General features: G+C 34.2%; 1 protein-coding gene and 1 pseudogene across 5 annotated transcripts in view; both read left to right on the top strand.

Moving 5' to 3' along the window:
- Positions 1-24,333, top strand: part of PHIP (pleckstrin homology domain interacting protein) — a 130,915-nt gene that overhangs the window by 23,830 nt on the left and 82,752 nt on the right. For 4 of the 5 annotated variants that reach the window (XM_032873201.1, XM_032873200.1, XM_032873199.1 and 1 more), the window contains exon 7: positions 9,189-9,349. In XM_032873201.1, coding sequence (XP_032729092.1) covers positions 9,189-9,349 — 161 coding nt within the window. Of the gene's footprint in view, positions 1-1,631; positions 1,690-9,188; positions 9,350-24,333 lie in introns of those variants that run through there. The other variant, XM_032873202.1, reaches the window with a different exon arrangement.
- On the top strand, positions 15,036-15,529 carry LOC116876814 (annotated as a pseudogene).

Raw genomic sequence — 24,333 nt, 5'->3', positions numbered from 1 at the left:
AATTAGGAAGCACTAGTCAGTCATTACCCCTTTTAGTTTGTGTCCCCTATTTTTCCAGATTGCTTACTGGGCTTAATGTTGAATTTCATATCTGTATAGGTGAAGCAAATTATCTTACTTTTTTCATAAAGTCTCTGACTTTTTATTTTGAATTTCTTCAGGGAACCTTTGAAGTTAACGATTGAACATCTAGCCGTCTTGAAACTGGGAAGTCCATGAGCAGGCTGAGTAGATATTTATATAAATAGAGCAACAGTTGTTTCCATTCCTTAAGGAGGACCCAGGGGGAGGAAAGATCTCCCACAAAAGTCTTTTAAAAAGTAAAAGAAAACCTGTGTTTAGTAATATTTACTTTTATAACATGAAGGTTTGATTCTTTAAGGATAGTCAGTATAAATGTTAGTATATATATAATACCTTTGAGTTTACAAATACATTTTGTCTTGTTTGCTTTTCATAGCAACACTGCAAGATAGCCCCATGTTATTGAAGAAACTGAACCTTAAGAAGTAGCGTCCAACTCATTTATCCCTGGTATTTTTTTCTGATCTTATGCATTTAACTTTATGTCACATTTATTTAGCACCTTTTTGCTTTCTCTGTGAAATTCTTTATGCATTAGTCTTGTACCACCTGTGTCCATTTATTGATTTAGGTATAGGAGCCTTGGAAGTATGCTTCAGAGTGAGAACTTTAGAAAGAATAAAATGTGGTATGTTCTTTAAAGTTTATCTCTTACCAGATAAATAATTTGAGATAAAATCATTCAGTTCCTTGAGAAAGGCTTAAGAATCTTGTTAGCAGACTGATTTAATTTTTTTTCTAAAATGACATTTTTGTTTCTTTGCAAAATAGGCTTTTGCTTTTAGTCAAATCCCTTCTGATCTTTTCTTATTGTGGTAAAGAGATAAAACTGCAGTTTTTATCCCAAAGCAAATCTTACATTATTCCCATTACTTTCTCCTTGAAAACTTTCAACTTACTGTTTTGGGGAAATAGTCCAGAAAGCCTGACTGTAGCTTAGAAAGCACTCTGCAGTCTGCCCCCTACTTTCCCATCTCTTTTCTCCATGCTTGTCCCCTGTGCTCTGTGTGCTTACCTGGCTTGAGTACTGTATTTTTTCCAGTCTCAGAGCTTTGCACATGCTCTTGCCTCAACCTAGAATATTCTCCCTTCCCACCAACATTCTTTGGCTGTTCCATTTTTCAGGTCTTAGTTTAAGTGTGCGTTTTTCAGAAAAGCCTGACTCGCTGATATACAATCCCTCCTTCCCCTGCCATATATTTAAGACCCTCTACTGTATATTTCAAGATTTTTCTGAACCCTTTTTTTGCTGACACTTCTTGTTGTAAGTCCTTGTTTCATATCTGTCTTCCCTGCTATACTGCAGTCTCCATGGCGGTAAGTACTGTGTCTTTTCTTTGTTACATCCTTTAGTTCATACTTGGCCCATGTAGATGCTGTATAAATGCTTAATTTAAAATTGAATGATGAAAATATTTGGTATAAAACTACATAACTTTTAAAGAATGAGTTTTTATTAAAATTACTATAAAACATATAAAAAATATTTAAAACTGGTAATATTATGGCATTATATTATTTTCTGATTGAAGTAATATCAAGACAAGTTTCCAAGAGAGAAAAGAGGAGGAAGAGTAATACAAATCAAGTAATTTTACAATTCTAGTAAGTTACAGTCCTAGTAGTTATAATGTATGTATATTGGGGTTTGTTATGTTTGTGCTTGTTACATACTTGGTTCTTGAGATTTTTTGCTTTACTCTTAGAATGATCTCTTTACTTCCTGTATTTTATTTCAGTATTTGAGTTCTCCTTATTTATCTTTGTAGTATCCGCTAAATTTTAGAAACATGATGTCTTTCATACAGCAGGTATAACTGAACACCGAATTGACTATGTAGAGATTTGGAGGGTAGTTACTGTGCATTCTAATTATTTTAGCTAACAGTGGTTAAATGGAGAAGCTCTAATGGGTACTCTGTTACCCAGGTGATTATTTCCCTTTTCTCTTCTCTCTTTCCTTCCTCTTTTCTGGGGACAAAAGCTGTTCACAGGATTGTCCTTCTAATGTTGCAGCCCCTTGCTACTTTAAAGTTGGGAATTTTGTTCATTATAGTAATAGTGATTTGTTTGTCTTGTTCTTATGTTGGTTGGTTGCTAGTTACTGTTGCAAGATGACATAAAGACCAGATGATGGTGTAAACATAAACCACTCTGTGTTGAATTATTTCCCCATATTATCTCTGGCCCTTAAATTATGAATATTGGTTGTTAATTCCTACTCATGTCTATGTTAATAACCTCAGGAAAATTATTGCAATAAGCTTTTCAATTGTGGCTCTATAGTCAGTTAAATGTTAAAATTTCCTTCTTGTGCAATTCTTTGCCAAATAAAATTGAACCTACACAATCTTTGATATATTTTTTTTGTACTTTAAAAATTTAATGGGATAGATTTTAGAAGCAAAACTTATAAACAAAATTGATGGCACTTTGTGTTATTTTATGGCTTTTGAACCAAATCAGATGTGAATTCTTTGTAGCTTATCATTCAATCCATTGTCAAATTGGCAATGGTTATTGTGTTTTATAGTATACAATTCTGATACTTCAATATACTTATTGTTGAGGGTTTCTTTTTTTATGATTAAATAAATTTAAATTTTTTGCTTCTTTATCCCTGGGCCTGTTTTTCTCATTCTTTGAATTTAAGTTAATCTCTTTAGACCGCTTATACTTTTCATATTGCTCTTTTGAGTTCCTTCAGGTAGACTGATAGACTTCATTTAATTAAAAAATTAAGCAGAATGAATAGATGCTTAATAGAGAAAACTTGGAAAGCAGAGAATAGCTCAAAAATCAGTCTCTCTGGTAATCTGCTATTAACACTTTGGCATGTTTCATTTCAGTCTTTTTTTCTAAACTCTGTCTACCTAATAAAAGTGTGCCCTTTGGGATCAGACTGCCTGAATTCAACCCTTGGGCTTCATATCTGGGAAAGTTACATTTTGTCTTTCAGTTTCCTTACTGGTAAGGAACATCCCCTTATTGGGGATAATAGTAGTACCTACCTTAAAAGATGGGTGAAACTAAATGAGAATATATGTAAAGTCCCTGGCCTTTACTGAAGCACTCAGTATTATTAGCCATTATTTTCCAAAACTGCTACATATCATAATAGTGTTCAAATGTCATTTTTCTCACCAAATTAGGTATTGTGTTGTATTTATGTTGTTGTTTGAAGCAGATAAGATTTTTTCTATCATTAGATTCTTGAAGTCCTTCTAGTAAGACCCTCTCTAGCTATGAGCTCTGGTGTCTTTTTCCTCTTCACAGCTATTTTCTCAAGGTATTTGATTCCTGGCTTTAGCATAACTTCTCTTTTAGAGATTTATATGGCTGTTTTTTGTGACCCCATAGTCATATTTCCTTTTCATTAGAACATTTTTGTGGTTCTTTAAAATGAAGAAGATTTTATGTAATTTTACACCTAATCATATATCTTACACTGCACAATACATTTATCTGATGGAAAATTTTGAAATCACCAACACCGCATGTAGGCAATTTTTTGGACTTGTAATGAACTTGGAAGGTCATTTCCTTAGAAATTGCCCTCTGAGTGCCTGGTTGTGAATCTAGCATTATTTTGTTGGGAATACTAATTATTGCCTAGCAATAAAGCAGTTTGGAATTTGTTTTCATGTGGTCTTGCTTACAAGTATTACCAGTTTTGTAGTTCACTCAAGTTTAGTTTTATAGATTTCCAAACTCTTGTTTTATAGTTATGAGTTATTAATTTTACATTTAGAAAACCTTTATTAACACAGATCATGGAGATTAGAATGAAATCTAGGTACTGATTATCCAGAATTCACTCTTTTCTACTTTAATTTAGGAACTGTTTTTGTGGTTATTAATTATGAATTATAACTACTTTTGCATTTTATTTAGAAACTCTGGTAGTTTTTTCATTTATGAGTGAATGAAATTAACCTTACATTTCCAACAAATTTATTTTTTAACTTCTCAGTGATCCTCAAATTAGATAATAATCAAGACTGAGATATTTAAAATGGATGCATAATGATGAAGAATAGCCAGATAAATATTAAGACATCATTAGTTATAAAATCAAAATTTTGGCACTGGCATATAAATAGACATGAGGTCAGTGATGTAGCACAGAAATTATAAGATAAGATAATCACAATTTAATGGGGTAGAAAAAGATGAGTAAATGAAAAGTCTGGAACAAATGGTTACTTGGAGGAGAAAAAATATCTTTAGAGGTTCACCCCAATATACACTAAAAGTCCAGATAAATTAAAGAGGTAAGTGAGAACTTTAAACCACAGGGAAGTAAAAGAAAATGTAAATGGATATTTATTATACTGTTGGCTGGTTAGGACTCTTCATATTAAATCAGTAGAAGAAATTATTTTAAAAAGGAAAAAATATTGAAAGAATTGACTAAAATTTGTGAAATTGTGAGATGCCAAAGAACAGCATTAATATGAAAGTCAAGTATATTGTGGAAAATGTTTCTAGAAATATAACTAGGGGCGCCTGGGTGGCTTGGGAAGAGTCCTATATCCAGCTCCCTGCTCAGCAGGGAGTCTGCCTCTACCTCTGCTTCCCCTCTCCTTGGCTTGTGCTCTCTGTGCAGTCTCTCTCTCACTCTCTCTTTCTAATAAATACAATCTTAAAAAGAGAAACATAACAGAAAAATTAAAGTTGAGAGAGAGAGAAACTTCCTTAAAGTCCCCCTAATATCAGGTTCGAACACAAGTCTGTCAAACTTAAAGCTTAACTCTTATTTCATTAAGGAATACAGCGGAGCTGTTAAAATGCTGTTTATGAGGAAAATCTTTATAAAAATTTTAAAAGTGACTGATAGAATTAATGGATTTTTCTTCTTTCATTTATGTTACTTTCTACACTGAGTACACATTAGTGTTATGATTAGAAAAAAGAATTCTTGAAAAATAAGTATAAACTGGGAAAGAGTGACTTGGGGGGGATTTGATTTATTGTCCTTAATCCTAGAGAAGTAATGGGTATGAATCTACTGGTTAGATAGGTATGTAGTTATATCTAACATTAAGAAATTGTGGGCCTTTTCTCTAATAGCTATGTAGATTTGTGCACAGACTTTGTTTCAAAGATTGTTTGAATGATTTGCTATTGATGACAGTGTTCTTCATTTTGTTCCTTTTCTCGCTTCAAATTTTACTTATTTATTTAGTTTCACTTTTTTTTTTTAAGATTTTATTTATTTGAAAGAGCGTACAAGCAGGGGGAAGAGCTCAGGGAGAGGGACAAGCACACTACATGCTGAGCACCCGCTTGCTCCTCAACCTGGAGATCATGACCTGAGCCAAAATCAAAAGTCGGTCATTTAACCAACTGAGGCACCCAGGCACCCCTCTTCATATTTTAAAGAGACTGATATTTCAAATGGGTAACAGTGATTTCTGGAACGTTTATTTTATTTACAGTTCTATTTTACCAGGAAATTGAGTAAAATATGTTTACTTTTCTCTTTCCCTCCAGATTAAATCTATTTAGCAGAGCAGTTGAAATGAAGAACTATTTAGGGAGATTCTGGGTAATCTGTTCAGTAAATCCTCCATTTTAGTTTTATTCCTTAAACCTAATTGTTTTATTATATGTGTAATTTATTAAATTCTCCAAATGCATACTGATCATCTACTGAGTGCCAGCCATCATTGTCAGTTTTTAGGCAATATTAAGGACAAAAAAGACAAAATCTGGTACATACAGAGTTTATTATATAAATTGTAGGGGTGGGAAACGGGCAGGAAATAAACAGTGAACATATGAGCAAATAAATATATGCAATCTGTTGATAAGTGATGGAAAAAGAACAAATACAGAGCTGAGTAAAGAGGGATCAGGAGTTCTAGGTGGTGGCAGGGAATGAGTTGCAGTTTTCAATGAACTGATCAGGTTAGGCTTCATTGAGAAGTGACAAATCTGAGAAAAACGTTGGAGAAGGTCAAGTAATTAGCTATATGTGGGGAGCATATTGTACCCGAAGGGAACAGCCAGAGACCCCACATGAGGAACATTCCTTCTGTGTTGGGAGAATGGGGGGCGGGGGATTAGAGTAGCTGGAGCAGATTAAATAAAGGGTCTCAAGTAGTAAGTGAAATCAGAGAGATGATGAGAGACAAGATTATGCATGGCCTTAGTAGGCTTGATGTGTAAAGGATTTGGTATTTATTCTGAATGAAAGGAAGATCATTGTAGTTTGGAGCACAGGAGTGATGCTATAAGGTAACCAGTTAGGTTGCTTCTGAAGTTCACTACAATCTTACTAGCAGAGGTGACATTTTAACTGGCCTTAAGAAAGTAGGAAAGAATGTGCCAAGTGAAGGAAGATAGAAATTTGCTTTGGCAGCCTTAATTTAAGAATATTTCTCATCGCCATACTTAAGAAAATAAATGTACTTTCAAACCAAGTCCTATATGCTACTTGATTTAAGGTTAAAACTATAATAATGTCATGTAAGGAACTTACTCCTTTGTGACCCCTTAGATCTGTTTAACCATGCTCATTTTAAAAATTGATGTTCTAGTTTAATAAAATTTAAGGAGTTTCTGTAATCCAAGAGACATTTCCTTTTTACTCAAAAATCCAATTAGTCTATTAACAGTTTCCTTAGAAAGTGAATAATTGCCATTTGCCTTTCTGCCATATAACTATAGATTAAATTGAACCATCTTGTGTATGTTATTAACTAAGATTTTTATTTAAAAAGGTTCTGCACTCAGTTGTGGGAAAAATGAATAAGACAGAATTTCTTTCCTTAGGGTATTTAAGATCTGGTAAGGGAGATAGACATTATGCAAATGGTATGGTAAAAGAAAATATGAATTCATTGGATTGGAGTCCTAGAACATCCCTCTCTCTACCTTTGTAAAAATTCTCTACCTATTTGATCTGGTTGGGCCTACAAATTAAGCCTCCTCAGGTTAACTTCAACTTTTGAACCGTACTTTTATTTTTCTTCTCTAACTCCCTCTATCAGGTTTGTCCAGCAAGTTATTACTGGCGAATTCTACATTCTGTTCTCTCTTGGTTATCTTTTAGTTATTGTTACACAAGTTTGTAATTTGTCTGAAATCAAGGACTTGGGTGGGATAGAGTTGTAGAATAGATATTCAGTAGTTAATTGGTAGCCAAGCATAACAAAAGGTAGTACAGAATTATACTTTTAACTATAAATATATTTCAAATAATGTCTCTGGAAAGTTTGATTTGTAAAGCTGACTATAAAGTAGCTTTTTGAAAGGGATATTCTTTTTTTTTCAGTTGACTCCTGAAATAAAAATTAAGATTTAAACCCATTTTAGAAAGATTCAGGAAAAAAAAGGAAAAAAAGGGAAAAAAAAAACTGTTCAAGAGAGCAGCAGCATTTCTCTTTCTCTTTGCTTAAGTGTTTTTTTGCTTAGAAAATACTTGGTCAACTCCGATTTTTAAATGGTCTTTATAACGAATTTATTTTTAAAAATTTTGACATATGCATGTACTTGATCATTAAAATAATTTTGATATTGTAACTATTTCTAGTAATCATATTTTTATACCTGAACAGTATTGAATGTCTTAAAAAATTTGTCATTTTGAGAACTTTGTAAATTTTGGATGAGGGAATTAACTATATCTTGGTAACACTGTCAACATTTGTGTCATTTGTCATCACTTAATTTCTTACAGATTAGACAGGTGAGTCTGAGATATCGTGGATCTTTAGTATTTGGATAAGATCCTTAGTATTGAATAAGTTCTCCTTTGACAAGACAATTGATGTCTGTGTGTTTGTGTGATTCTTGATCTAAATCAATTTGGAACCAAAACATTAGAGGAAGTCTTTTACTAGAAGATTTCTGTGCATAAGGAAAAATATATCAGGTTTGTTAGAAACAGTAAATCACTGTTATTGTGTAACTAGCTTAAGCCTAAATAAACTAATTTACAACTCTCAGAGCTTATCCCACATATCCCCAGATGTTAAAAATAAATGGTAGCATAGACTTTATGTGCTAATAGCAAAGAGGTATATTCTGCTAGAATATAAAATAATTGATGTAGTAAAAGAACATGTAAATGTAATTATTCCTTGAAATGTAATGCAGAGCATTTTTCTACATTTCTCTTCACAAGTCCCCCCAATTTTTTTTTCTTGCTTTTAAATATAGTGTGAGCCAAACACTTACTGTACAGGAATAAAACAATAAGTACTGAGATGTTTTATGTTATGCCAAGATACTTGTATTTCGTCAACTTTAGGACATAATTACTGGACTCTAAATCTAGGTTAAATAGTATTTTGTAGGTGTGTTTAAATTTCTCTGGGACTAAATTCAAGCGAGAAGCTGCAGTGCTTACTATACAAAGTAGATGGCAGTCACAGTCAGAAAAAAAAAGCCTTATATTAAAAGTAATTTTAAAAAGTATATTAAAAGGAATCTATAAGTGAATAATGAGCCTGCAGATCAGTCAACATATATTTATTGAGCACCTTCTTTATCTATGATTATCACAATAGAAAATACATTCAAATAGAAAACATTTTGGGCTGAAGTCAGCACATCAGGCTCTGGACAGAAGATAAACTTCAGTCATATCTTGAAAGATGGTTAAAATGGATGAATTGACAGAAAAGGGCTAATAGGTTCTAGAGAATCATTTTACGGGTGTTAAAACATCATTTGGCATGTCAAATTTCATGTGTTCAAGAATTGCTGGTTGATGAAAAGTAGAAATTTCTGGATCCAGTTTTGACTGCCGTTGTTGGAAACTGTATCTCCTGGGGGCATTTTAAAGAAATAATGTGTAAATGTTTTTGGTTTTTTAAGAGTACTAGCCAGAGAGTAAAGAAGTCTAAATTTTAATCCTAGCTTCATGTTTTACTTACTTTGTGACTTCAGTCATATAAACTGACTTTGCTTATTTGTAAAATTAGGATAATAGTGCCTGACTTAATTACCCAGAAAACTCAGAGCCATAAACATTAGAAAGCATCTCTGTTTTTACAACATTTGAGAAGTTGGAATATGTGAATGCTTAAAAGATGATAATTAAGAAAATTAATTTCTGTATTATACTCATTTCCCCCCTTTTCTCTTGGTAGCGGATACTTTGTTTTCTCGGAAGCTGAATGGGAAATACAGGCTTGAAAGACTTGTTCCAACCGCAGTATATCAGCACATGAAAATGCATAAACGAATTCTTGGACACTTGTCATCTGTGTACTGTGTAACTTTTGATCGAACTGGCAGACGGATATTTACTGTAAGTAATTTTGAAGTATTATCTTAATTCATATATGGCATTGAAGAAACATCGATTATAGTTGAACTTGAAACAGAACTTTGTGTTTTTTTCTGCTAATGAAAAACTGGATATTCAGGTAATTTAGCTTACTATGATAAAGGATTTTACTTGAAGTTGGACTTGATTCAAGTTTGGAAAGTTCCTAAATGTTGTAGTACAGGTATATGATGGTGCTATATTATGGATAAGTGAGAGTCCCGGCATTATATCAAATATGCAGTTTAACATTTTATAAAAATACCATATAATAATTTAAACTCCATACCAGGGGCTTTTCGAAAGTGTGTTAAGCAAATTAGAGGAGATTATTAAATGTATCTTTTTATATTATCCTTAGTACCTCATTCTTCAGTATATTTGATGTTGTGTTTAAAGAGGCTCTTTGGGCTTACTTGCTCTTATTTCTTTTAACCTGTTAAATGGAGAAAAGCAAAGCTTTTCAGCTTTAACTGAGAAAATTACTTTTGGAAATATTTATTTTTAGGTGATTAACTATTATATACACTAAGGGTAGTAGTTACTACACTCTTCGTGTACTTAAATGCTACCCTGTAAGCTGAAGGTATGCATTCATTCACAAAGTCCTTAATTTTCTTTAAGAAACTGGGAAATGGAAGTTATAATGGAAATTCCTATCTCTGTCTTTGGAGAGCAGCTGCAAATTTTACACAGTTGGGTACAATTACAGATTCCTCTTTTAAATAAATATGCTTGTAAACTGAGATTTATTTATATCTGCTTCCCTACCCTGTACCTAGTCACCTGTAAAATAGCATAAACAGCAGGATGTGGGAAAGGATTTCCATACATATCTTTTCCCTGGCTCTGATCCACTCAGGCATTTGCAGATCATTTCTTAGATTAGTATTCTCCTCTTTAACCTTTTCTTTTATCTCCATGTTCTCTATGAAGTAAAATAAAAGTGAAATTTTCTGATAGGTCATGATTTTCAAAGGGGAGAACAGGCCTCTGTATATTTGCTAAAGTGCTTGATATAGCTGTAATAGTAATTTGTTTTCAAATGGCAATGGAAAATTACATTTACCATTTTCAAGCTCAGTATGCAAATACTTAAATTCATTTCTCAAAACAAAGTAAATCTGGTATTTGTAGTGTTCAAAAGAATCTTTCAAAAATAGTAATAAACTGAAGTAACAAGAAAAAAGCATTACATTGTGTTTGTACTTCATTTTGGTAAGGATAAAGTTACGCCATTTCATTGAGGTTATAAAAATATATGACTTGTATGTGCTATGGTGAGTGCTGTGAAGTGTGTAAACCTGGAGATTCACAGACCTGTACCCCTGGGGAAAAAAGAAATATATGTTTATAAAAAATAAATAAATAAATAAATAAATAAATAAATAATTAAAAAAATATATGACTTAATTTTTTATGTTAGTGAAGTATCTTGTGGGGATTCTTTAAAAATGATAGGATGGTAAGTATTTATTTCTTGTAATTTATGAAGGATTATGTGTTTTGATTTCTCTAGAATTTTTTTTGAGGGAAAATGTAGTGAAATAATGTGCTGTTGCTATCTCCTGAGTTTATTAGAGTGGTAGGTAAGGAGCTGGAAGAGCAGCACTTTGAACCAAGGGATAGCAAACTATTCCTGTGGGTCAAAGCCAGCCTTCCACCTGTATTTGTAAATAAAATTTTATTCAAACAAAGGCATGTTTAGTTGTTTACATATGTATAGCCTACATTTGCTTTTGCGCTACCAAATGGCAGAGTTGAGTAATGACAAAGGCTGGCACATGTGGGTATTTATGACTGCAAAGTTGAAGATAATTATTGGCCCTGTATAGAAAAAAATCAGCATGCAGCCCCTCTGCTAGACATTTAATTTCTGCTTTTAGGAGCTTTTAATTTGGGGAGAAGGAATGACATTTGAAGAAGCTGTTTTCTGAATATTTTTCTTTAGTTGAAGACACTTTTAAAAGGGAAGAAAATTATCTCCGTATTATTTTATAAGAGTCTTACTAGAGTCTAAAATTGATTTTTTTATGTATGTGATATAATTTACTAATTGGGCCAGACTCATAGTCTTATTTGTAGTTTTTTACTGCTGATTTGTAGTTGTAGATTCCAAAATGCTATCATATGATAAGAAATGCGTAGATATGAAAAGTACTGTTATTTAAAATTTTCTTGTATTTGTATGGTTCTCTCAAGTGGCAATAATAGGATGCCTATGTGTTCACTGTTCTATTAACTTCATAAAGTGGGGTGGCTGCTGGGTGTTCCCTCATTCCACTGGAAATTCCACTAGCAACTGACCAATGTTTTGAAAATTGGTGTTGAAAACTGATGAGATAAAGCTTTAGGATAGTAGGTCATGCATATCTAATGAGCGATTCCTATGAGAGAGCACATTGTTATTTATTGGAATAACAATTCAGTAATAGATCAACCAGTTTTTACTTTTTATCTCTTTGGTATCTGAAGACCTTACACATTCCTGAAGTTTTCATGTAGATGTATTTGCAAGTTTTTTTTCCCAAGGGACAGATTCTCTTGGGTCCTTTCTGAGTGACAGCTAGAGGCAGTATGGATAGCACTGTGTTTAAGACCATCAGCTTTGGCATTAGATGGCTCACATTTTCTCACCACTGTAATCTCCAGTATTCTCATCTCTAAAAAAGGAGGAAGAAGGGCAATAATAATAATAATACCAACGCTACAAGATATTTGTATGACTACATGAATGGAATAATGCATGTAATTAGTATAGATCAAGATTTACAGTAAGAAGTCATTGTTTTCCCTCCTGCTGTTGATTTTATAGATAGATTTAAATAAATTTTATCCATTTTGTTTCTTAATTAAAATCTTATTTACAAATTTTGTACAGGATCTAAAATGAAGTCATTTGTAATTGATAAGTGAAATCTGTATTAGGACAATGTACAAATATTTTGTATTAGAATTTTTTAATGTTTTTTTTTTCACAGTACAATAATGAGAAGAACCCAGGGAGGGAGATTGCATAATTACTGAGTCAGATTTGCTTCCTAATTCTTAGTTTTTAAATTTGTTTTACTTGGTTTTAGAATCACTGCCTCAAATAATATTTACCAAAGAAAAATAAAGTTAATGAATTCTCTCAGGAGGAAGCCATTCACTCATAATATAAAAAAGTATGTTGAGGGCCATATAAAAAGATCCCCCGCCCTTTTTTATAGATTTATTTATTATTCAAGAGAGAGAGAAAGTGAGTGAGTGGAGGGAGGGGCAGAGGGAGAGAGAGAATTTCATACAGGCTCCCCACTGAGTGCAGAACCTGACATAGGTTTCAATCCCACAACCCTGAGATTGTGGGATTTCTGTCCAAGTAGAAATCAAGAATCAGATACCCGACGGACTGAGCCACCCAGGCACCACTGCCCCTTCACAGAGAAAAAAAAACCAAATGTATCTTTATTTTCAAATTAAAGCAAAAGAATATACAATATTTCCATAAATGCCCTAAGTTATAAACAATCTTCTAGACACTTGGGTTCTAGAAATGAAAGACAAAGTATCTGTCCATGGAGAGTTTACAGATTGTCAGTAGACAATATTGATACAATTGATAAATTTGAATGGGGCTATATAAGATACTGAAATATCATAGGAGGAGAAATATTGAATTCAGCGTGTTGTAGGAGATGGTAGGGAAACTTCACCTCAGCTAAATTTAGCTGAATATTGCAGACCAGGGAAAGGCATTTATAAGCCTTGGAAGAATATAACATGTAGTTGTATATTACTGGATATGGCAAAGAATAAATGTGGATTATCATTAAGCAAGAACTGGAGATATTAGTGGGGGACACAATGATCAAGATCCTTTTGGTAGTGTATGAAAGGGAGTGGGTTTCTTTCCTGAAGGCAATGGAGAGAAAATGACAGATTTAGACAGAAGAGTGAGTATGATTTCTCTTTTTAACAATCCCTTTGGCATTATTGTAAAGGATGGATTGAAACTAAATCTATATATAGAGGAATTGGTGAAAAGGTTCTGTCAGAATTGGTGAAAGTGTTCTGGCAGAACAGTGAAAAGGTTCTGTTCAAGCCATGATGAAAGAAATCATCATGGCTTGAACAGAGTCATGATGAAAGTAGGGATGGGACTAGTGGATTAAAAATATAATCTAGGATTTGAGAGTTTAATTTGAATCTAGGGAAGAATTGAGAGAGAAGAGTATGGGATCACATGTTTTTAACTTGTGTGACTGGTTAGAAAGTCTCTCATTTATTATGGTAGGGATTTAAATAGAGAAATTTGTGACAGTGGACATGTTAAATTTGAGATGGTTGTCTATATTGCCAAATAAAAATATTCAAGAGGCGTTGAAAGCTCAGGAAAAAATTAAGGCTAGAGGATTCAGTTTGGAAATCATTGAACATGGTAACTGATTATACTACCTCATATATGTTTGTAGCTAACTTTTAAAACAGCTGAAAGAAGAGAGGAGTCAGTTATTGAGACTGAGAGCTGCTTAAGAGGCCAGAGAAAAATAAAAGAAGTGGTGTCTTAAAAGACAAAGGATTAGGGATGCCTGGGTGGCTCAGTCGGTTAAGCAGCTGTCTTTGGCTCAGGCTCAGGTCATGATCCCGGGGTCCTGGGATTGAGCCCTGCATCAGGCTCCCTGTTCAGCAGGGAGCCTGCTTCTCCCTCTGCCTGCTACTCTGCCTGCTTGTGCTTTCTCTCCATCTCTCTAATAAATAAATAAAATCTTAAAAGAAAGAAGACAAAGGATTAGTATTTTATAAAAGATGTAAACCTAAAGTAAATGAGAACTGAAAGGCATTTTTTCGACTTGTCAAGGTCATTAATGACACTGACAAAAAACTGTTTTATTTCAATATTAGGGATATGAGATTACAGTGCACGGAGGAGGAGCTGGGAATTGAAAAATGGAGGAGACTTAATGCAGACTGCTCTTTAAAAAGCATGACAATTTTTAGGGAAAAAAAGACTTAGCTGAAAATAGAGTACTGTTATTGAACTTCATAATTCTGTTATATTGTATCTTTCTTTTATGTTGCAGTGAATTTGTTTAGATGTCACTCTCTTAAGTTGTGAACTTCTTATTAACTAAGACTTTTCTCTTGAATCTTTTTAGATCTGTAATGCCTCAGAGTATCTAGTGTATACATTAGGTGTAGAACAAATGATGAATGAATCAACCAGTCAATTAGAGAGATAAAAATGAATAATGTTCTCTTTTGCAAGAACCTTAGACTTTATTAGGGGAGATGTACACATATGTCTGTAAGACAAATTCCCTTCTTGTATGGTTCTTTACACAGTCTTTTTCTGTGCTTCAAACTTGCAAAGTCCATTTATGGTTTGGAGCCTTTGTAGTAGCTATTCCCTTTGCATGAAATTATGTTTTCCAAAATATGCCCCTGGCTAATTCCTTTATTAGCAGTCCTCTGTTGAAGGAAAAATCTCTTGGAGATTTTTTCCTAACTACCTTCCCTCTCTGTACTCTACCATCATTATTTATCCCATTTAGGCACTTTACAGTATTTTTCTTATAATATGTATCACTGTATGAAATTATAATTTTTAAAATCTGGGTTTTGTGAGAGACCGCGCTAGGGGCAGTGATGCACTGGGTGACTCTGCCTCACTGAGGAGAGTAATTAAATATGGGCAGAGAAAATCCTAAGAAGCCGAGAGGCAGAATGTCATCATATGCATTCTTCGTGCAAACTCACTGGGAGGAGCACAAGAAGAAGCACCCAGATGCTTCAGTCAGCTACTCAGTTTTCTAAGAAGTGCTCAGAGAGGTAGAAGACTATGTTTACCAAGCGGAAAGAAAAATTAGAAGACATGGCAAAGGTGGATAGGGTACACTGTAAAAGAGAAATGAAAACTTACATCTTTCCTAAAGGGGGAAAAAAAAGTTCAAGAATCTCAGTGCACCCAGGAGGCCTCCTTCAGCCTTTTTCTTGCTTTGTTCTGAGTATCGCCCCAAAAATCAAAGGAGAACATCCCGGCCTCTCCATTGGTGATGTTTCAAAGAAACTGGGAGACACATGGAACAACACTGCTGTGGATGACAAGCTGACTTAAGAAAGAAGGCTTTTAAGCTGAAGGAAAAATACAAAGAGGGTATCGCTGTGTACTGAACTAAAGAAAAGCCTGATGCCGGGGGCGCAGTGGGAAGGAGCCATCAAGGCTGAGCGGGGCAGGGGCAGGGGATGGGGTGGGGGGAGTCATCAAGACTGAGAAAAGCAAGAAAAAGAAGGAAGAGGAGGAAGATAAAAAGGATGAGGAGTGGGGTGGTGCTTTCTTACCTATTAAGCATTTACCCTTCCTGTACACAACTCATTCCTTTAAAAAAAAAAAAAAAACTGAAATTGAAATGTAGGCTATGTAAAATTTGTTTTTAAACTGTCTGTTGTCTTTTTTTATATAGTTTACACACTATCAAATGTATAGTCCTGTCCTGGTGGTATTGTCAGTAACCACTAACTTTTCCTAGTACAGTATGAGGATTGTTAATTGACATGGAAATTGAAAGCAGGTTCTTGTTTGTGCACAGCAGAAACTAGTTTTGTGTGGGGGTGGTAGTTTTGTCATCTTCAGTTGTCTCCAGTGCAGCTAATAGGAAATAATTGTTTTATTAATGGAATACCTCTGTGTAATTGCAAAAGAAAAAAAGCTATAGCTGTATTGTTCACATTATGAATGCTTCTGAGTAAATATAATTTTTTAATTAAAGATAGAATTGGGGTTTTGTTCTCAGTAAGTTTCATTAAGCTAGACAGGGACCTTAACTGACTACAGTAGGAACCCAAGAATCTATACTGATTTAGTAAGTAAGTGAATAAATAAGTGAAAAAGGAGGAAAAACTACTGTTGAATGTCAACTGATAATTGTAGAAAGAATGATAATTTGGCAACCATTGTAGTGGTGATTGATTCATTTGTATGTCATCAGTGGAGGCTAAGACTGGTAGAGGATCTTTTATTTAAAGATCTTGGCCTAATCTTGCAATATGTTCCTACAAGGTATTAATTAAAAGGGGGAAACTTCAGCTTTACAGGGGAGAAATCTTGGAAACAACATGATAAAATTAGCTTCACATGGGCGCCTGGGTGGCTCAGTGGGTTGAGCCTCTGCCTTCAGCTCAGGTCATGGTCTCAAGGTCCTGGGATCGAGTCCCGCATCGGGCCCTATGCTTAGCAGGGAGCCTGCTTCCTCCTCTCTCTCTCTCTCTGCCTGCCTCTCTGCCTACTTGTGATCTCTCTCTGTCAAAAAATTAACTTCACTAGTGGTGAAATGAGTTGACATTGTGTGTCCCCTCAAGTGGTGCACTGAGAAATCTATCTGGTGGGATTCCTACCTAGACAGTATGACGTCTGGTCATGAAGAAATAGTAAACAGACTGAGGCTTGGGGTCATCCTACAGATTCCTGAGGACAAAAAATTGAAAGCTTGAGGAAATATTCCAGATTGAAGGAGACTGAAGAGATAATTTAACTGAAGTGTAACATGTGTTGCCATATGGGATCCTGGGGCAAAAAGGAAAAGGAAACATTGTCAAGATAGCTGACAGAATTTGAATGGGATCTGTGGGTTGGGTAGCAGTTATATTAATCTGGATTTCCCAACTTATGTAGATGATACCTTTTTTGGGGGGGGAGAAATACACACTGGGATACTTAGAAGTGATGGGGCCTCATGTCTGCAGCCTGCTCTTAAATAATACATAAAAAAATTAAATGTAATGGGTGTGTGTGTGTTATATGAAGAGAAAGGAAGGGAAGAAAGGTGGTGATGGAATAAATGCAGTGAATTGTTAATAGTTGATTAATCTGGGTCATGGAGATATGGAAGACATTGGTACTCTTCTTGAAACTCTGTAAGTTTGAAATTAAAAATTATTGTTTCAAAAAGTGCTGTGGGGGGCACCTGGGTGGCTCAGTTGGTTAAGCATCTGCCTTCAGCTCCAGTTGGGATCCTGGGATCCTGGGGTTGAGCCCTGCATCAGGCTCCCTGGGAGCCTGCTTGTCCCTTTGCCTGCCGTTCTCCCTGCTTGTGCATGTGCGCTCTGTCTCTGTAAATTAAATAAAAAATCTTTTAAAAAGTGCATGAGAAGTGAATATTCTGTAAGTTTGATTATAATGAAAAGGAGAGCAAGAGTGTAGTAATTTATAAGAAGATAAATTTATGAAAAACTGTGGGTCAAGGGGAAGGAGCTAGAACAGCAGACTTTTGATACACAAAGGTTTTTAAGGAGGATAGATAGAATAAGTAGATGAAGATGGGATGTATAAAGAACAGTTTATTTTGATCTATTTAGAAAGATAATTAGATTCACAATGAACAGATTCTACTTTTCATTGTGAAATATTTTAGCTAAGAGTCTTGGTTAGGGAACAGAACTGGGTCCTAGAGGTACTCGATAAACCCTGGTAGCAGGGAAGGAGTGATGAATAAGGAACTGGTTAGCTTTAGCCTCCCAAATAAAGAGAGGGTTCATAGATTTGCAGTGTTACAGACTAAGTATGCATATTCTCTTTTTCTATAATAGTACTTGATATCCTGGGAGCAGGATTGGAGCAAATGATAATTATTTTGATACAGGTGGATAAGAGTGAGAAAATCAGGCATGTGTTGAAATGATTAACACTGAAGTTTAGGATAATTTGTAAGGAAAATGAAACAGAGGTCTGATAGGTAAGAAAGAAAATCAATGGCATATTTTTGGAAAAAAAAAACAAACACTGAACTAAATTTAAATTATAAGCACATTTTAGCTGCTTGAAGAGCAAGCTGCTTTTTAGCCTGAATAAGAAAATGACACATGATGTTTTTAACATTTAATTCAGTTTGTTTTAAAGACATCAAGAGTGAAATCTGACTCAAATCTGAGTAGTGGTAGCAAGAAAAATTAGAATTCTGGTTGATTTTTGTCTAGTAATGCCAGATTCTCCAAGATATCATAAGTTTAAATATCACATAATTTTTTTATTTCAAAGTAGTAGTCTTTGGTTGGTCTGCACAATTGATGCTTCTCTTTTAGCAGGGAAAGGTTTATTGATCTTTCTGCTTTTGAGGTCATCTGTATAGGAGTAACCTGCTGTACTGTTCCCAAATGTATGTGGTTTTCTACTTGAATAAGTCAGCCATTCTTTAGCATTTACTGTTCCACCCTGTAAAGTATTTTCTTCATCATTGAATAGTTCGTACAGTTGTCACTTCTAGTTATCTAGCTTTTATTTTAAATAAGCAAATACATAGTTACAAAAATAAGTAATTCAGTTAAGCCTTTAAGACTTGCCTTCCAGAAACTTAAATTTGGGGAGGGTAGATTTTAGGTTTTGCTTTAGTTTCTGCATAGAGCCCTGTTACTGAAATTATTTCATAAAGTCTTCATAACATTAGGTAGGGCATTTTTTTCTAGATTCTAAGGAGAATTTTAATGCTTAAGTCCATGAGAAAGTAGAAAACCATGTCAGAGACCTGTGGAATTTTTCTTTACCAGAATACAAAAGTCGCATTGGTGGTGTAGTGGTGAGCATAGCTGCCTTCCAGAATACAAAAGTCAAATATGTACCAGACATTGCCTAGGCTTTGTTCATGGAGAATGTCCTTATTTGTTTTTATCTATCTATAGTTACCTCCTACACTTTTTTTTTTGGCCAAACTTCGAAGTTTCCAAGAGGGATTCACAAAATAGGGTTTATTGTTCTAGATTAAAAAAAAATAATAATAAGAAGAATTAACCCACAGTGAAAGAGATCCTGTTGCATGCTGGAAGGAAAGGTCTTTGCTGCCACTATCTCCATAGTCCACTTAATATTTAAAATTTTAAGAAAGAGAAAAAAAAACTGATATTTTTAATTTTATTTTTTCAGTGTTCCAAGATTCATTATTTATACACCACACCCAGTGCTCCATGCAATAATAACATGCATGCCCTCCTAATATCACCACCAGGCTCACCCATCGCCCCACCCATTTCCCCTCCCAAACCCTCAGTTTTTCAGAGTCCACAGTCTCTCACGCTTCATCTCCCCCTCCAGTTTACCCCATTCACTTTTCCTTTCCTTTTCCTAATGTCCTCCATGTTATTCTTTATGCTCCACAAATAAGTGAAACCATATGATAATTGACTTTCTCTGCTTGACATTTTTCTCTCAGGATAATCTCTAGTCCTCTACATGTAGATACAGAAGTTGGATATTCATCCTTTCTGATGGCTGCATAATATTCCATTGTGTATATGGACCATATCTTCTTTATCTATTCGTCTTTTTGGAGAGGATGTGGAGAAAGGGGAACCCTCTTACAGTGTTGGTGGGAATGCAGGATGGTGTAGCCACTTTGGAAAACAGTGTGGAGATACCTCAAAAAATTAAAAATAGAGCTACCCTATCTATGACCCTGCAATTTGTACTACTGGGTATTTACCCCAAAGATACAGATGCAGTGAAAAGCAGGGCTTTCTGTACCCCAGTGTTCATAGTAGCAATGGCCACAATCGCCAAACAGTGGAGAGAGCCAAGATGCTCTTAACAGGATGGAAAAAACAGTGATTCTTAAATGTAATGTCTGATTCTATTTTCTTCCTTTGTCCTAAGGGACAGAGCACATTGATTATTAGAAAGGCACATAGTTTTATTTTATGTGTGGCTTCTTAAGGTGTGGCAGTGGAATAAACAAATTTATAGGGTATCTCAAGCTAAATTCTTATGTTTTGGCAAGTCTAAGTTTTGTTGAAGTCCCACTCTTTCTTATCAGGCGTGTTCATAAATAATACCTACACTGCTGGTTTTTTTTTTTTTTTTTTTTTTCCAGAATAAAGATAAGGTAATTGTTTTTGCTTCTTTGGCTTTATCCTTGCATAGAAAATGACGTCTTCACATTAAAAAAAAAAAAATCTAAAAAAAAAACCAATCACTGAAAATTTGGTGTGACATTTTATTTGGGTATTTAAGTAAGCTAAAGCTACACGTTCTTTTCGTTGTGATTTTTTTTTCCAGATTTTTTTTATGCAAGTTGGACTTAGACAAATAATAACATATTAATGAGCACACTTTCCACAATAATTATGACAAGTTTACATTATTGAAGAATTAAACTAGTGATACACTGCTCTCTTATGTTTGGATGGTGTTAAACACTAGTGTAATATTTAAATTTGATTTAGCATTTTCAATTTTGCACCTAGCTTAATGGTGGCTAAAATACTATAGTAACCAAGTCTTACCTGCATAAAATTTTTCTTTAGCTACGTTACTGGGTTAAATCCAAACTCTTTAACAGGTGTCTAAAACCCTCTGTCAGTCTTCCTCAGATAAAACCTTTCCAGCTTAATTTCTTGTTATTTCCACTTATACTTTGTACTCCTAGCTTTTGTCACTTTGCTAGTCCCCAGTCCCTAAGAGCAATATTTAGATGTTATTGAAGAGAAATGACTACTCTGTTCTCCCCCTAGGCATTGGAGCTTTGCTGAAAAAACTTGTCAGTTGAGGTTTTTCTGAAATCATCCTCTCTGATTTTAGCAGAACTTTCACTTTTGCTCACAGATTTTTTCCTTTTTTCTTATTACTGTTATCCCACTTTATTTCCAAACTTTATTCACTTTTTATGGCTCCTTTCTTTTGTTTTCCCCTTTTCCCATTTTAGGAAATAATCCTCAGATATTTGTTTTATTCATAAAATTTCTTTCCTGTTTACTTTAAAATTGTTATTTCTACCATACCTCTTTCTCCTTCATACATCTTAGAAGCCTATGTATTCCTCCTAGCCAAGGCCAAACCCCATGTCTATGTTGTTTATCTTGTCCCTTTCACCATTTACATAACACTGGTCTTATTGTAGTGTCCATAACACTTTTTAAAAATCTTGATTGAAAGACTATAATGTCCTGCTCTTTGATTTATTATTGGCCTTACTTACATTCGAGGTAGACTTGGGAAAGGAAGTGCATCTGTTCAGATACTGCTCTACATTTTGTCTTTTTTTTTTTTTTAAGAATTATTTCATCAGTTTTTAATAATCCTTCCACATTCAATTTAAATACGTGTATAGTGCTCTAAAAATGTTTTCCCAGTAAATTTAATTTTTCTTGTGCAGTCCTCTTCAGTCAGTTATACTGTATTTATATTTCTGATAGTCATTTTAAAAGAACTTAGTTGAATCTGTCAGATCATCTTTAGTTTCACATTCCCATAAAAATAAATTTGTGATCGTAAGTAACTGATGCATGAAATAGAAATTGTCAAAGAATGCTTTTGAGTTCTGTTTAAAATTCTGCCAGGAGTTCAGGGGAGTAGGAGTAAGGGTGGGGACAGCGTATTACTGTATAGGTCATAGAAGAGAACAGTGAAGAGAAATTTCACTAAAAGGTCAAAGATTTCTCTCCTGCACTTGAATGGAAGAAAGGTCAATTGGAATAATGCACAGTTGGGGAAAATGTGCATAGTGTTGTTTTATTTTAGCACTTGGCTATATAGAGAAAAAAATATACTAAACTATATTAAATTGATGAGATTACTAAGTAATAAAGTCAATACAAATATAATGGGACTTCTTGTTAGATTTTACTTGGTGAAAAGTCACTGAATGCTGATGTTAGATCACCAGTTGTTACTACTCTTCATTAAAAGCTGGCGTTTTGGTCAAAAAGGTGTTTGTTTTTTGTTTTTTTTTTTGTTAACGTGAAAAATATGTGAAATACCTTCTATAATAGAATATAAAGCAAATTCTTGTTCAAATACATTAAGAACAGAATGAATTTTATCAGTATTGTGGAGTATGATGAGATGTCATTTTACTTTTTCATATATTCTACCAGTATTAGCATATTAAAAATCTTATTTTTGTTGTGAATTTATGATTTACTTATTTATTCATTTATATATATATATATTTTTTAAGTAATCTCTATCCCCACCTTGGGGCCCAAACGCACAACCCCAGAATCAAGAGTCACATCCTCTACTGACTGAGCCATCCAAGCACCCCTGTTTTTGTTGTGAATTTAGATCAGAGCCAAATATTGCCTTAATTTTTAGAAGATAAAGTAAATAAATTGATTTAATTTGTGGAATTAAAGAAGGAGTTGAATAAATGAATTTAATAAATGCTTTAAGGTCTTTTTTTATTCATCAAATGTCTAATACAGTTCCTGTGTGCCAAGTGGTAGTCTGACCAGCTTTCTGGAAGTCATGGCCTGCTACAGTTCCTTTTTCACTTTTTACAGATAGCCACGATATAATCCTCATCACTTTAATTTCCCAAACAGCTATTGTGTCCGTATCTTTTGCTCTTTCTCTTCTTCTGTAATAATTTCAGTTATATCACTCATTCTCTCCTACCTGTACTACTTCAACAACTTTCAGATGGCCTTCGACTTTCTATCCTAATTCACACTTATGCCAACAGTATCTTTGGAAAACATAAATCTGATCCTGATACTGATTGTAATCTTAAGTGATCCCCATTATAAAACATCATTTATTGGTATACCAGAAAAGGTCCTTCACAGTCTTTTCCTAACTTCATCCTCATGCCTTTGCTTCACACTGTGTTAACATATAGACTACTTGCAGTGCTCACAATTCACATTTTCATGCCTTTGATCAAACATTTCTCTCTAATTGCCATATGGGATGTTTTTGCTCTTTTTAAAATAGTAAGTAAGAATATTGCTAAAGTAAAAGTAAGAACCACCAACAAAAGCAGTGGTAGTCGTCCATAGCTATTATTGCCAGACACTGCATCCTCACTTAACTCATTTTGTTTTTGCAGCAACCTTATGAGATAGGTATAGAAAAGACATTGGAGGCCTAGGGAACAGGTAACTTGCCCAACATTAAACATGTAGAAAGTGGTCCTGACAGGTTATGAACTGAGACATTTGATCCTGCAATCTTTTCTCAAGGCTACTATACTACATTGCCTCTTCATGCAGAAGACAGTGTCTAGGCATCACTGCTTCTGGATTCTTCTCCAGATCCAGATCCTGTTTCTCCACCTTTCAGGACAAACACACTGCTTCCTGGTTTGGATCTCTTCTGATTAATAGTATGGCACTTTGGACATGTTATTGTATTTATACTCTTCTGCCTTGCTTCCTGAGGACAGGAATACTGTGTCTTAGCATCTCATCTTTGTATCTCTATTGTTCAACACATATTTAATCTCAAGGCAGATGAATAAATGAGTGCATGAGTAACTGAATTTTAAAGATAGAAGGAACCTTAGGGATCATCCAATTTAACAACTTTGTTTTATGGACAAAAAGCCTGAGATTACATAAATGTGGTAAGAATACCATATTTTAATGTAGATAATTTACCAAAGTTTTATCACTAGTCTTTAGTGGTTGATAATCCACTTCATTTGCTTCAAACCTCAGTCAGAAGCACATGAGTTAATTGAAAGTCTTCTAGGTAGTGCTGGCAGAATCTGATTTAGGATACATATGTTCTGTTAATATGGTGTGAACATTTATATGTTGTATCATTAGTATGAAGGCAATAACACATCTGTATCATGTTTTTGTGAATCTTCTTTCTGATGTCAGATTTAAGAGTTTTTGTTTTGTTTTTAAGATTTAGAGTGGAAGGTTGTAACATGCCACCCTTGAAACCTGTTGATAAGTTTGAATCTGGGAAATGGATGTCTGAGGCTAGTGACACTGTTCCCTACTTCTTTATGTATTTAAAACCTTTCAAATAATGAACAATAGGAGAAAATATTGAGAGTTTGTTAAAAGAGTATTAATTTAGAGCTACAAAATGAATAAGGAAAATTAGAAAAGGAAAAAATAATAGAGCCTAGAAGTTCTGATCTCTTTTTGATTATGTGAAATTGAAATATTTATTTGTAAATATAGGTATTCATAGAAAACCTTTTTATCTTTTACAGTTTCTTTCTGAGCTGATGCTACTATAGCAGTGTAAATGTATAATTTAGGTA

Source organism: Lontra canadensis, unplaced genomic scaffold (assembly GCF_010015895.1).
Source record: "Lontra canadensis isolate GAN:19392208 unplaced genomic scaffold, GSC_riverotter_1.0 scaffold47, whole genome shotgun sequence".
Taxonomy (NCBI): Eukaryota; Metazoa; Chordata; class Mammalia; order Carnivora; family Mustelidae; genus Lontra; species Lontra canadensis.
The sequence above is the reverse complement of the archived record's forward strand: the minus strand, read 5'-3'. Positions and strand labels throughout refer to the sequence as shown.